Source organism: Myiozetetes cayanensis, unplaced genomic scaffold (genome assembly GCF_022539395.1).
Source record: "Myiozetetes cayanensis isolate MyiCay16 unplaced genomic scaffold, myiCay2020 scf10, whole genome shotgun sequence".
Lineage (NCBI taxonomy): Eukaryota > Metazoa > Chordata > Aves > Passeriformes > Tyrannidae > Myiozetetes > Myiozetetes cayanensis.
The window spans coordinates 13,826,878-13,841,544 of NW_026086605.1; the positions used below are offsets into that span (position 1 = coordinate 13,826,878).

Genomic DNA, 14,667 nt, shown 5'->3' on the forward strand with positions numbered 1-14,667 from the left:
GTTCACGAGGTGACAAAAAGTAGGTACCATAGAGACCTGGGACCAAGGTCTCTTTAGAGTCTGCATGAACATACCCAGTTCAAACAGCTGTTCAATACCTGGTTTGCTTCAATGTTCCATGGTTGATGAAAGATGGGGAAATAGGCAGCTTTAGCTCCCATTTTTCTCATATCAAAATTTAATTATTCAATATCCTTGGTGGAGCTGCTTAGGTAGAAAAAAATCAGAAAACTACAAACAAGAAGAAACTCTTGAAGTTATCCTTTTTAACTAGGGGTTGTGAACCACTTCCTAGACTATAAGAGTTTATCCCCCTTTCACACATTTCTCAACAGTCAATGTTCCCAGATGCATAGGATGAAGGGAAGATCCTTAAGAGATGGGAACTGGTGCCTGATCAGAACCAGTTCTCTCCTCCCATTCCTGCAGTCCCCCCAGTCCACTTCCTAAAAGTGGCACTTTTGGGTACTCTGTCATTTTTAAAACAAAGATTAGCTCCCTGTAAATAAACATCTCCTGTGGTTGTTAATGGGTGTAGGAATCTCTAACCTGGCCCTGGGGTCTGGCCAGATTCTTATTTTCCCAGCCTTCCTTCCATAGCCTCAGGCTCCTTTTTCTCTGCTCACCCTTCCCTCCTCTTTTCTATGCTTTCCGGCACTTAGTCACCATTATAATTTGACTGCATTCCTGGGCATGTGACCCATTTTAAACAAAAACAGAAACCACACACAGAAAAGCTTTTCGTCCTCCAGAAAGCTATGCAACTTTAAGTTTATGATCAGTAGAGCCACACCAATTAAAACTCAATTTAGAAAGCGACAAGCTCTTTATTTCTCATAGCCATTGAAAAACAAACAAACAAACAAAAAAAACAAAACCACAGAGTCAGCCTAAACTGCAAGAAGAGGAATTCCTTCTTTAAAGGGAGCACTTGCAGGAGCTCATGGGGCCAGATAGTGTCTGAGATGAGGAATGCACAGCACTGAAAAGTCAGGTCAGGTCCACTCTCCTCATTGCTTATTACTCTCCCAGACAGAGTTCAGGCTCTCCGCCTACATCCAATTCCATTCATTACTCCAAAACACTTCTCCTCCCCACACTCAACTCTCAGTTAAGTTCTCCCCACGTACAGATTTTAAGTCACCAGCTCACACAGTGATGGAAAATGCACTCATGCCACAACCCCCTCTCAACACGTGCTGGTCCAACCAGACATCCTGAACTCAGTGCACAAACCCTACTAAGACTAGATGGAATTTCCAAGGCTCTGAAAAAGGTGAATCCAAGGTCAAAAAGCCTCCATCTTACACTGCCAGTCACTGTTCTAGCTGGGAGGCAGGTCTTGGTCCTCCTGCTGCTGAAAATGGAATTTCATAAGAGTCACACATTGACTTGGCTCAGAGTACCAGTTCACTACCATGCTTACTCCTGTGACAGACACCTTATTCTTTCACAGAAATCAATCTCCTCAGTCTGGAAGGGCTGAGGGTTGGGTGGGGAGGACTACTTGGGGGGAGGTCTGGTGGGGTTTTGGGAGGGTTTGTTTTGGTTTTTTGTTTGTTTGACTGTTAATAGATATTTTATTCATCCAGCCTGCCTCCTCCATATAGCAGCTCTGGATCCAGCTAATTTAAACGTGCCTTAAAAGCACCCACCTTTTATTTTCCAGGCATTTTATTGAATAAAAATAGAGGCAAGAAAAGAGACATATGGAGAAAGTTGATGTAAATATTGGACTGATACATCCCTCCCCTTTGCCAGTGCCAGGGCAGCAGAGACTGAACCACAATGATTTTCAAGTGTTGGTCAGAGACATTCAATCCCCTATACCAGAAGAGAAGTTAAATGAAGCCCAGTGATGGAATTAAGTACTGAGGTATAATTTGATATTTGTTAATAATTTTATATTTGATTTGCTTACTCAACAGCACCCCCCACAGCAATTCCCAGAATACAAAAAAAAATGTGATGAGAATCACTGCAATGCATGAGAACAGTTCTCAAATCTTAGAAAGTTAAAAAAGTCATCCCCATATAAACTTAATAATTTGATTGGAAATTTCCTTTTCTCCCCTACAAGAGACTATTTTGCTTCAATCATGATCAACACACTTCCTATACATGCAAACTTTCAAGAATTGTTCTGTGATCACCTGAGGTAACCAACAGACATCACACACCTAAACACAGTACCTGACTTAACCAGGTACCCCTCACTTCATCAACTGTGCTGAACACCCAAAGATTTAGGAAACTAAACCACCTTACTAAGCCAAACACTATGTAAAATACTGTGGAGGGAACACTATTCACTGGCCAGTGAATATTTTGACCTTTCTTACTATGCAATCCAGCAAAATACTAAGCCACATTCCTAAAATTCAGTACACGCATAAGTGCTCTGTGAAATCAAGACCTCAGCATTCATGTCCCCAGAGAAGCCACCCAACAGTGAACTTCAAGACTGCTGAAGGCTGACTCACTGAGGAAGGACTGCTATTTTTAGCAGGACCTACACAGCCCCGAATCAGAAAGCAACAGAAGTACATCCAACATCCTAGAAACACAGGACGAAGGAATCAGTCAACACTGAATGTGAAAACTCAATGAAATTCAAGCAAAATGTTCTTAAAACCCACTAGTGTGCATCATCTTACACCTTTGCTAGGGCATCACAGTATCAACAGCTGATAAAGTTACATGGCACAGAACACACAAGGCTACCTTTGTTGTTACCTAATTAATCAAAAAGCACTCTGTCAGGATCCCAAACCATACAGTGCAATACTTGACCTGACCTAATTGTGTGTTTCCAGTTGCATGCACTCCTGATGGAAGTTCCCTTTCCAAAGACTCCATTACATTAAGAAAGAATATTTCTCACAACCTGAGAGGGAGTTCCAGGAGAAAAATCATCCTCAGCAACCCATTACAAAGGATTTTTCATTTCCCCCTTCTTACCTTACCCCACGATACAAAAAAAAGCTAAAAGTATTTTGCTCAAATTATGAATTTCCTCTCTTTCTTGGCAGAGTTGCCAAAAGAAATGTAATATTCCTTCTGGAGGCCATTTCCCAGCTGCTGAAGTGAGAGACTGGGACTGTCCCCACACAGCACCACTGACCAAGGTGACTTCAGCCACCATGGCAGTTGTTGGCCTGGGCCCCAAAAGAAAGCAATGAAAGAATCACTCAGCCAGACTCCAAGCACATCACCTCCTCAAGCTTCATATCCACCAGATTTTACCTTCATTTATCCCCTCCCCACACAAAGTCCTTTGCCTCCAGAAATGGTATTTCTGCAATAGCAAGAGTTTCCACACTTTACTGAATCCCAGGGAGATTTCTACTGGCCATCTACAATTTCAACATGTGCCAAAACAGCGGTGCCTGCAACAACGTGTACTGTGTTACAGAAAGTAACGGCGACATGTCATACCGTGTATTTTCCCAGCTGCATAGGGCATCCTAACCCAGCAAAGTCCTTCACGTTTTGCTACATTTTAAACTACTGAAGAGCTCATCTGGAAATTCAAGTCTGCAGAGACCTGCTGAGACTGAATCTCCTCGGTGGACAAAATCTGTTGTCTGCATAAAGGCTGTCACCAGCCTGCCTCAGGCCTGAATGGAAGGGTCATACAGAGAAGAAACAGGTCACAGTGGCTAAGCCCTACTTTCAACCTTGGCCCTGTGGCAAGGGTGGCTAACACAAGGACCAACTGTGCTTATTTGTGTAATCGGGACACACCTGTTGAGTGGCAGGGTCTCAGTGCAGCCACAAGTCACGGGCCACCAACAGACTGCCGAGAGGGAAAAGCTATTTATGTCAGAAGCTCCTGTTGCTGTCCTCAACAAGTCGGCTGCCTTTCAAAATGTCTCTTCCAGGACAAAAATTCCAACTGAATTCCTTTAGCACATGACCCTTATTTAGCTTACTGCCATGTTCAGCCTATCTTCTGTGCTCCCCCCCTCCCTATGTGACACAGGCTCAAATAACTCCGAGATGGAAGAGAGCTCTGCTGACTGTTTCTTGCTGTTCCTTCCCTCCCCTGGTGTGTCTATGCCATCTCAGTCAGACAGTACCAGGCTGTGCAGGTCAACTGCTCCACCAAACAGCTCTCGTGAACAAGTCATCTCATGAAAAAAGACAGAGACTCTAATAATACCCAGAGGTGCAGACAAATTTCTGTACACACAGCAAGGACATACACACCTTCACACAGCCTTCAAAAAAACCACCATCACCAAGACTGAGCCAGACCACTCTGCCATCAGATGCCCTCTCCCCTACAAGCGATTGCAATGGGAATATGGCTAGAAACTCCAAGCAGGGTTTGGACACTCTCAAAAACCTATGCAGGCTTTTTGGAGATGAAATTTGGGCTGCTTCAAAAAATGCATGGCCCTGGAAAGATCTAAGAAAACCTGTGGCTGCTCAATAGCTGTAATGTGTATTCTGATCTGAAAGAGTAGACTGTCAGGGTAGTATATGGATAGAATGAAATAACCTATAGCTAGTTCAACAGCACACATATTTTAAGCCCTGAGCTACATAAAATTCTTCCACTTTGAAATCGTGAGTATTTTAAGGGAAAGGTAGGCAGGCCTCAAAGAACTCCTACAAACTTCACCTTCCCAGAACAAAAAGAAGTACCAATGTTGTGGAGCTGTCCTGGAAGATCTGTCCTGCTCAGCACTAAATGTTTAGAGTAAGAACAAAAGCAACCACAGTTTATAAAAGCCACTGAGTTTTCCAGCACAAAGCAATAGCTGCATACCCTCTTCCAGGCTTTTGCCGTTACTGCAATATCCTCCCCAGAGTATTCCCTTCTGCATCATCTACACCAGTTCATTGCCTACTTCATTTCTGCCTTAATGTAATGACATTTTGGTAAAACAAAAAAGATGAAGGAAACTGAAGCAGCTTTCCAAGCATTCCCACTCCCTCCCCTTCCAGTGGTGAAGGCAGAGGTCTCCTATGATTGCTGCAGTTTGCATTTGGATTTGACTTGCACAGATTGGCCATTTCCTGCTCCTCTAGGTGTATACATTTTTCCAAGATCTGGAAAAAACACAGCTCTTATTAACTCACAGAAATGCTTACACAAGCTCTTAAATACTCAGAGATGATAAATTCATCCATTAATGGATCTGTTTTTCTGCACTGGAGAATATACCATGATCCTAGTAGGCAAGGCAGAACAGGGGACAGGGGAGAGAAAATATACAGTGGAACATATCTATATTTTGGCAACATCTATTAATACATTACAAAGAGTAAATTGTCAAGCTATTTAGGTTGCAACTTTTAACATGCCCTCTAAAATTCCTTTGTAACAAAGAGGAAATAAGTTTAGCCCAGCTGCAACTTTATTCCTTTCTTCCATGCTTTAAATAAAGAACCACCTTGCAATGAGCTCTTTGCCTCTCCAATTTCTCCAGTCCAAGGTGGTCCAGCAGGCAGGCACTGGATAAAGGCTTAAAGCACCCTCTGCTATTCCTGGCTCTGACACTGACCTGCTGCACAGAGGGCAGCTTGGTTGACATCTCTCTGCCTCTGCTTCGCCTCCCAGCCCTTGTTTACCCTGGCTATTTAGGCAGCAAGCTCATCAGGGCAGAGACTGCCCTTGCTGGGCCTGTACAACAGCTGGCAAAACAGACACAGGCTACAGGACACAACTGTAATATCACTATACTCACCAAAAACCCTAAAGGCTTTGTGCTACTGCTCAGCTACAGTTTAGCTTCAGAAAGTGTTGTAAAGCCTTAACTTTACTGTGATACGATGTCATGCATTTTTGAAACAAAAACTGCACCTTTCACATTACATTTTGAAGATGGGGCTCAACTTTTGCTTCAGCTGCTCCTGTGACGGAGTGAAGTAAAATTCTTCAGCATAGGGACTATCTTTTTACCATCCTCATAACAAGGTCTTTTAGCAGCACGGGTCTATACATAAAATTAATATGACTATACAGAAAAAGTGACAGCCTGATATAGAGAGATGCATAAGACAGGTGCCAAGAAGCACATCCATCTAGAACCACTCTGTGCTTCCATAGCAGTGACAAATATTCTATTGACCATTTACTTACTGCTGATTCAAAGAAAAAAGAGCACATTTTTAACATGGAGAATGTGCTTTAAGAACCCTTGCAAGTCAGGCCTTGTTGTTCCTACCATACAGTGACTCCTGCTGATGCAAACCTAGCGATACCCCCAAGCCCACCAAAGGAATGAAGGGTACAGATATATCTCTCAAAGCAAAATAATTTCTTCTCTTGCAAGTGCACAGTTGAATCAACACCTTAAATACTTAATTTGGCTTACATCTGTGGTTCCCAATTAGCTGAATCTACCAGAAAGGGCAAGTATGAGAGATGGTCAATGCTGTGAATATGCCTTTGACAATAACACCTAGTGTCTGGTATTAAACGCGTATCTTCCTTTGGCATAATTAGCAACTCAATTTAACATTGTTTAAGCCTAAGCATTTGCCCAGAGATAACCATAGCTGGCAATTTTTAAAGGTATGTAGCCAGGATGACAAACAGTCTAATTGTATAAAAATTAAATAAAATCAAATTGTTTCCCATATACTACTATTTTTGGTTTTCATGCTGCTAACAGCTAGAGGGTTGCATCCAGTTTCTTATCAATCTTCTCTCTTCCCTATTTTGGCATAAAGAAGTTCTTTAAGCAAGCTGACAGCAAAATCCTTTTTTTCACATATAAGATAAAGCCCTTTCTTTCTGATCTTCTTGTTACAATTATCAGAAGATATACCCAACAGAAACAACCTTTTAAAGAAATAGTGTCATTTTCAACTTAATCACCCTTTTAGAAATGGGTAAGTGGGGGCAGGGGATAAGTTTTACAGCTATCTCACTCTAGGCTCAAATTTATCGCTATTTACAAAGCATTAACAGATGGCTTATCAAAAGCCATTTAACAGGAGAAATGATCAAACTATTCTGAGATGGGTTTTTGTTTTAAATTGTAAATACTCCCTAGACCAGTTTTTAACTTATGCCAGCCTCCAAGGGACCATCAGTTTAAGATCTAATGTTAGAACCATGCACGTTATTTCATTAAGTACATCAACCCTAAACAGTTCCAGCCTTTGCTTTCTCAATTGCTCACAGTATAGCACAAAAACCTCTTAAAAGGAAAAACCAATGTTCATCTCATGAAATGTTAGCCAGAACATGCAACAGAAGCTTCAGCTCCTGAGTCAAAACCAAGCTTGACAAACTCAAGTGTTACTCCATATCACTAAGAAAGCACAGTTATCAAGAAGGTCCAGCTATCCATCATCTTCATCACCATTCTATTTACACACTGATATTTTAGCTTAAATACCTACTCGGATCAAATTTAACCTTCAATGAGTAATCTACCAGGTTCCTACTTAGAATTACTATCAAGAAAGGCCATGTGCCCAGAAAACTTACCTCAACTCCTGCCCCAACTTGTACTGGTTTGTTAAATAAAATACAGTATCTCTGCAAATCTTACTCCCTCAGTTGCAAGAGCAGCAATCTTGGAGATTGCTCTTGATCTTGGAGACATGCATGAGGAGAAAGTGCTATGGAAGAGACATGGTTAGTTAAAACCTTCAAGCTGCCACAGAGACTATCAAACTCTTCTTCAGCTAACTACAAATTTTACAGCTGTACAACTCAACACATGCACTCACACTGGTTCTTCTGCAGACGTTCAGATATCCAGACTCCTTGACACTGCGATCTGCCCTTGTCTTTTATCTATTGCCAGAAATGTCTACCCTACTGGGGCAAAACTCATGCAACTGCCCACAGATGCTGGATCTCCACAGAGGGAAAACAAGTGTTTACATTCAGGCATTCTATGTAAGATCTGGCACACTGTTTCAAAGAACTGGAGACTGCCTAAGCCTTCCGTGAAGTTAAAAGTAATTAAAGGATTCATCCTCCAAATATATCTCAAGGTTCCTCCATAACCACTTGTAATGTCACTTCAGTGTGTTACCCATGATTGAACTCTCCAGGACCAACGGCAGTGCTGACCAATGCTAAAATCAGCTCTCAGTACTGGAGTTGTTTAAGGAAAACTTGAAAATAGAACTCAGCACGAAACCATACCTAGAATTACTGAAAAAAACCCTGTTCATAGCAAATCTAACAGCACTGAAATCCCTGGGAGTTCATGATACTCAAGCAGCCTTCCCTTCTCTGAAACCCTCTGACCTAGCAAACCTCTTCTGTAGCTGTTTATAGACCTGCATTCCTCTGCAGGGGGAAGTGGTGGTCCTTACACACACCGCACCTGCTCTGCCGTACACCTGATCCCTCCTGCAACTGAAGGAGCACAGTATCACCTTATTCTTAATGAAAAATACAGAACTTCATTTCCTTGGGAGACAAAATCATATATCACAGTAGACAAGAGTCCAACGCACAGCCATTCTGCAGTGCTTATTCCTGCTGACTTCCAAGGGAACTCTGCTTAACTTTCAAGCTGTGAAGATTGAGTGGGTTGAAGTGCTGGCCTGAAAACCCAACACAAGGATTTTCAGCACCACCAAAGTTCTACTCCATAATTCTTTCTCTGAAGTCTGTGCTATTGATGAGATAGCAATATGAGACAGCAAAATAGGGTTCAAAACCTGACATCCCTTCTGTTGAGTCATGTCAACACAGTGTTTACAGAAACAGTGCTGAGTCACTGGATGACAAACAAAATCCATGCTGGTAGCTATAGGGAAACCATAGCAAGGCATTTATAGATCCTAACACTCTAAACTTCCTCTTGGCATCCTTTAAATAGCAAGGAAAGCCCACACTGTGGGGCTGCCTCTGAGTGGCATTTGGTACACAGACAGATTTGAGAGAGGAAAGGCAAACCCTAGGTCCTTACCAACCAAGGCCTAAGCCCCAAAGGCACTTCACCTAGAAAGATGCTGGTGTCACACACAGCAAAGCCAAGAGGACTCACACCTCTTCCTAACTTATGTTGTGCTGTTGAACTGGAGGAAAAATAAAAATAGACACTAGGAAAACAAAAACAACAACCTCTACTCAAAAAACTTTAAAACCCAGAAGTCATGAAGGTCCAAGAGTCATTTTCTCTGTGACAGCCATCACCATTTATACCAGCAACTTGCTCTCTGAGGAGAGCCTAAGATACGTTTCTGGGGGCCCATGCCCACTCTGAAGCCTTTTCCCAGGACACTATTCCAGGCCTTGCTCCCTTGCAGCTTCTTCTCTGAGGTGTCTTTGATACTACGGCAGGGGCCACTGCTCAGAAGTGGGGAGGGTACATGGGCACACAGGAGCCACCCCAGCTGCACACAGCAGCTCCCTCCATCTCCTCGTGCTCCCACCTCCCCTAGGCTGATGCCCCTGAGCCTCTGTGTTTTATTTGAAGGTTTCTGGGGACTGAGATGATCACAGAGTCACAGAATTATTAGGGTTGGAAGGGACCTCTGAAGATAATCTAGTCCAACACCCCTGCCAAGGCAGGGTCACCTAAAGCAGGTGACACAGGAAGGTGTCCAGGTGGCTCTGGAATGTCTCCAGAGAGGAAGACTCCACACCCTCCCTGGCCAGCCCGTCCTAGTGCTCTGCCACCCTCAGTGTACTTAAGTTCTTCCTCATGTTGAGGGGAAACTTTTTGTGGTTTAATTTATGGCCGTTGCTTCTCTTCCTGTTGCTGGGCACCAGCAAAACAGCCTGGCACCATCCTCTTGGCACCCTTTGAGATATTTATATGCATTAAGGAGTCTCTTAGTCTTCTAAGACTTCCTCTCAGTCTTCCCTAAACTGAACAGGCCCAGCTCCCTCAGTCTCTCCTCACAAGAGAGATGCTCCAGACCCCTCATCATCTTCGTGGCCTCCTCCCTGGACCCTCTCCAGCAATTCCTGTCTTTCTTGTACTGAGGAGCCCTGAGCTGTACACAGTTCTCCAGATCTGGAGAGGGCCTCAGGCTGCAGCACTCCCGCTGGGCCTGGCGCTGAGGCATCCCGGGAAGCCCCCGCCATCCTCGCCCGCTCCCTCGCGGGGACAAGAGGCGCCTCCCCCAACCCCGCTGGGCAGCGCGGGGGCCGAGCCCGGCCCCGCCACCCCGGGGTGCCGCTCCCTCCCGGGGAGGCCCTTCCTGCGCCCTGGCCGCCTCCCCTGGCGCCAGGACAGGGCGGCGCAGCCGCGCTCCGGGAATGGCCCCGCGTCCCCCGCCCCTCGCGGCCCCGCGGCGGGAGCGCAGCCCGCCCCTGGCAACCGGCTGGGCCGCAGCATCCCCGGCCTTTCCCGGCCGCCGCCCCCCGCCCTTCCGCCGGGAAGGCCGCGCTTACAGGTCGGTGCCGAGCTGGGTGAAGCCGGAGTTGAGGCAGCCGCGGGCTATGCGCCTCCAGAGGAGATCGCGGCCGCTGAGGAAGCGCAGGCGGCGGCAGACCTGGGCCAGGCGGCCCAAGGCCTGCGCGTCCAGGTAGGAGCAGATGAGGAGCAGCAGCTCCTCGGGTAAGGCCCAGAGCGGGGATGGGGGGGAGACGGCCCCGGGTCCCCCCTCCGCCTGGGGGGACCGGGGGCTGCCCTTCCTCCCCATGGAGCAGCAGCTCCCGCCCCTCCTCCCCGGGAGCCGGAGCTGCTGCTGCCCGGGGGAGGCCAAGCCATGGACGGGGCAGCCGCTCCCCAGTCACATGGGGCAGGAGCCGCTGCCTGTCACTGCCCCCTCCGGGGGAGGAGGCGGCTGCCGGGACCGGAGGGGGCACGGGCCGCCGAGCCCACCCTCGTTAGCGGATTAATTCATTAACGGGAGCCACTGGGACTCCCCCTGTGCCCCCCCGGTACACACCCCCACCCTACGACCGGCTCACAGATCTGTGTCTTCCGATCGCGGATTAGCAGTGTCACCTGATCCGAGTATTCGTTAATAACGTGAGCAATTAATGGTGGGGACGGTGATCCCAGGTAACCAGAACATCTGCTCCACCTGGAGCAATCCCAGCTAGGCACTGCACTCCTGCGAAGGAAGGTGAACAGCAAGGTGGTTAATGCTCATTAATTATTCTTGACCAGGGTCAGGAGCCCATGTCATCCACAAAGTGACAGCAGAGGTCATCTGGTGCTGCACAGCAGTTTTCAACACTCAAATTCCTGGGACAGGTAACTTAAGGGTCTTCCCCATGTAACAGCAGGCCCTGCCACAATGGATTTCACCAGCACCCTTCCATGCAGTCCATTCCTCCTTCCAGGGCTCCACAGAGTGAGGGCTGAAAAGTGCTCACAATTCACACGTGTGTGTACACATACACCAGCACACCACCACGAAAGAACAGTTCATAATAACTGAGTCATTGTTGCCATCCACAGGAGCCTGGAGTACTGACAACGCAGAAGGATTCTGGTCCAAAATGGCAAAGTAGTCCTCTGCAGACAGTGGAGCAGGAAAATATGAGTCTAGTGTTGTGTTATTCTTTCTTATAGCACTTTCCACTCTACAGAAGCCTGAAATGCTGAGGAAATTTCTCCCTCAAAATTAAAAAAATAGATAAATTATAAGAAGTTCATCATCTGCCTAGAATGCTTTGAACAGGTGTCACTTAGCCACCACAGTCTACATCTCCTTTTGCAGGGTGGAGTAGGATAATAAATTTCAGCATATAATGAGGTTACCATAGCATACAGGCCTTGAGACAGTACTTGTGTCCTGTTCCAGAAGATCATCTTGTCTGTGTAATCCCAAGCACTCAAATATTCATACGACTAAATCACCAACTCTGGAAGCCTCATATTTAAGAGTTTCAAAAGTGGTCCATTTACACTGAGTTTTAATACACCCTGCAAGTCAGGGAAGTTCCAAAAGGCAGCAAATATTTTATCAGCATTTATAAGAAGTGATGTCCGAAGTAATTAAAAATTTCTGAAGCTAAGTTTGAACTCAGGTGAAATAACAGCACATCTAATAGAGGACTTGAGTAGCCAACTGAAAGGGAGGTAATACAGCAGATTTAGTTTAACGTAAGATTATGGAACTTCGTGTGAACGCAGTTTTATATTGACTTTGTTTATATAAAACTTAGTTCTTTTTGTAATAGACTTCGGCAATGTCTGAAGCATTACAGGTATTAAAAGCTGAGTGGCTTCTCCATCTTAAATTGTTATTGTAAAAACAGACTTATTATAAAGTTGGTCTTTCTCCAGTAGCATCTTCACAGAGACAACTTATGCACCCTTCACTATTTAATATTTTTATTAGCAATCTGAAAAAATCTGAAATCATTCTTAGCAAAGCTTTGTAGGAGGCACAAAGCGTGGGGCAAGGGGCAAAGGGTGGCCTGTGGCTGCATAACCCTATGCTAAGTTTAGGCATAATCACATCATATGTATTTCAATCAAGCCAAATGTAAAGTCTCACATCTAGGAACAAAGAATGTAGGTCACACTGAAAGGATGTAACTCTATCCTGCAAAGCTGCAATTCCATAAAGACTTCATTAAGATGAATAATCAGCTGAACGTGAGCTCCTTCTGCAGTGCTGTGACCAAAGGGCTACTGTTGTCCTGGGAAAAACAAGAGCTGGGAGTGCTTTTACCTCTGATTTTGACTCTGTTGTGACTGCTTTGGAAATAATTTGTCCAGACAACATTTCAAGAAGGATGTTTAAAAGCTAGAGGGGTTTCAAAGAAGAGTAGTAAGAATGATTACAGGACTGTCAAACATGTTTTATAGTAAGACCCAAAGTGCTCAGTCTATTTAGCTTCCTAAAGAGAAGGTTAAGGTGTGAGGTGATCATACCTTACAAGCACTGAAACAGGAAGAAAAATCTGGCAATATAAGGATCTTGTGTTTAACAGACAAAGATAAGATCTCTTGGCAGAAGGTGATGGGAAACAAATTCGTAAATAAAGCATCCTTTTTTAGTGAATAAAATTAAGTGTTGAAACAGTTTACCAAGATTTATCGTAGCTTCACCATTACTGGATTTAAAAAAAAATAATACCAGTTGCTTTTGGTTTTGGTTTGAGGTTTTTTTCCTTAGAAAGAGAGACTGGCTAGAGCACAACTACTAAAACTTAACCAGGAATTGAGCTGATGAGTCCTAACTCAGGATATCAGACTGAGAAAGTCCAAGGAGTCCCTTCTGGTCTTAGGCTGTTACTCTGCAGAAGCAGTGTCTGCGTAGTGCAGATGCTGCACTGTGTGACATCCAAACTCCTGTGTACAGTAGTCTCCAGTTTGTGGCCATGCCCCTTTACCAAGGAAAACTACTTGGTGCAGACCAGAAGGAGCATGGGTGCAAATTAACACATGCAGTGTGACCCTCTGGGGCACCAGGATCAAGTATGGACAAGGGCATCTGAAGAAGGGGAACCTGGGTGCACTCCAGTTTGTGATCCAGGGTATAAACAACTATGAAATATTTGGCTAAGATGAAACACAGTAATGTTTGCACACAGTAGTAGTGCAAAGGGTCAACTATGCTCCAAAGAGGATACACAGAGCAATATGAAGAACAAAATTATGATATGTTTCTCTTAAATGTAGCATTGTTTTCTAGTATGAATAATTGCCTTACAACATAGTAACAATAGTTATTCTTTGCCCAAAATATAGATATCATACATTACTTTGGGTTTTGTTTTAAGAGAAACAGACCTGCAATACTTGTTCTCAGTGCCTGCTGTGGACCTCTCAAAGCTGTGTATCACAGTCTAAGAACCCAATGGCACTGATCTTACCAACAATGCAAAAGTTAGTGCTTGTATAGATATCTGCAGGAGCAAGAACCAAGGAAAGTTCTGAGCCACTACTAAAACTGGTTTTTACACTATTCATACTCTATTAGAGGACTTGGAGCAGGTGCTCAGTGCAGTGTAATCATAATAATGTATCCTTCCCAAATCTTACAGTCAAAGATCCCAGTCCTTTTGTGGCTCATGACCACTCTGAATCTCTAGAAAAGGGGTAGGATTGTGTGCTCAAGTAGCAGACCATTCCAACATCATGGCTCGCAGGGTTTGTAAACTAAAAATCGGAGGGCTTATATCTGTAAAGCTTTAACAGCATAAGTCAGTGAAACTCAGCTTCGAAGAAACACTATTTGAATACCTGCCTGTCAATTTTTTTTTTTCCTGTCTTCAAGGGGTTTTATTATTTGCAGTGCCCTCAAATACACCTTTCCAGCTAAAGACACATTCATGTGGACAGCTCTTTGTTTTGTTTTTCCTTCCAACCAATGCTTTTGTGTATTTCTGAAACTTAAGACACCTCCTCTGCTACTACAGTACTTATCTGTAACACCATCGCTTTGAGGGATTAAAGCAGGTTACTTGTTACACACTTAGATCAAGAGTTATCTGAGTAGAAAGTCTATCCCGTTAGGGTTGGCGGAATCTGTTTTTGATCTTGAGTTGTTTTGATTTTCTCTGAGAGCAAGTAACATGTTATTTTAACTTCTGAATAAGGTGTGCTACCTGACTGTGTCTCTTCTGTTTGGCAGAAAGGATTAGAAACCTCCACGGAACTTGCACTCTATTAAAGCAGAGTGCTCACCATTGAGAAGCAAGGGGCTGAATTGTTTTCAGATTATATGTGTGTGTGTGTCTTTCCCACATCAAAGACTTTGATGGAAGCTGTTCACGCTATTGTCAGGAATGCAGGAATTGGCACAAAGGTGATTAGCAAAATT

General features: G+C 44.4%; 1 protein-coding gene across 1 annotated transcript in view; it reads right to left on the bottom strand.

Moving 5' to 3' along the window:
* The window catches only part of FBXW4 (F-box and WD repeat domain containing 4), a 60,926-nt gene extending 50,250 nt beyond the window's left edge, over window positions 1-10,676 (bottom strand). Inside the window, exon 1 of the mRNA XM_050335478.1 lies at window positions 10,331-10,676. Coding sequence (XP_050191435.1) covers window positions 10,331-10,581 — 251 coding nt within the window. The 5' untranslated portion in view covers window positions 10,582-10,676. The remainder of the gene's footprint in view (window positions 1-10,330) is intronic.
* Window positions 10,677-14,667: the final 3,991 nt, after the last annotated feature.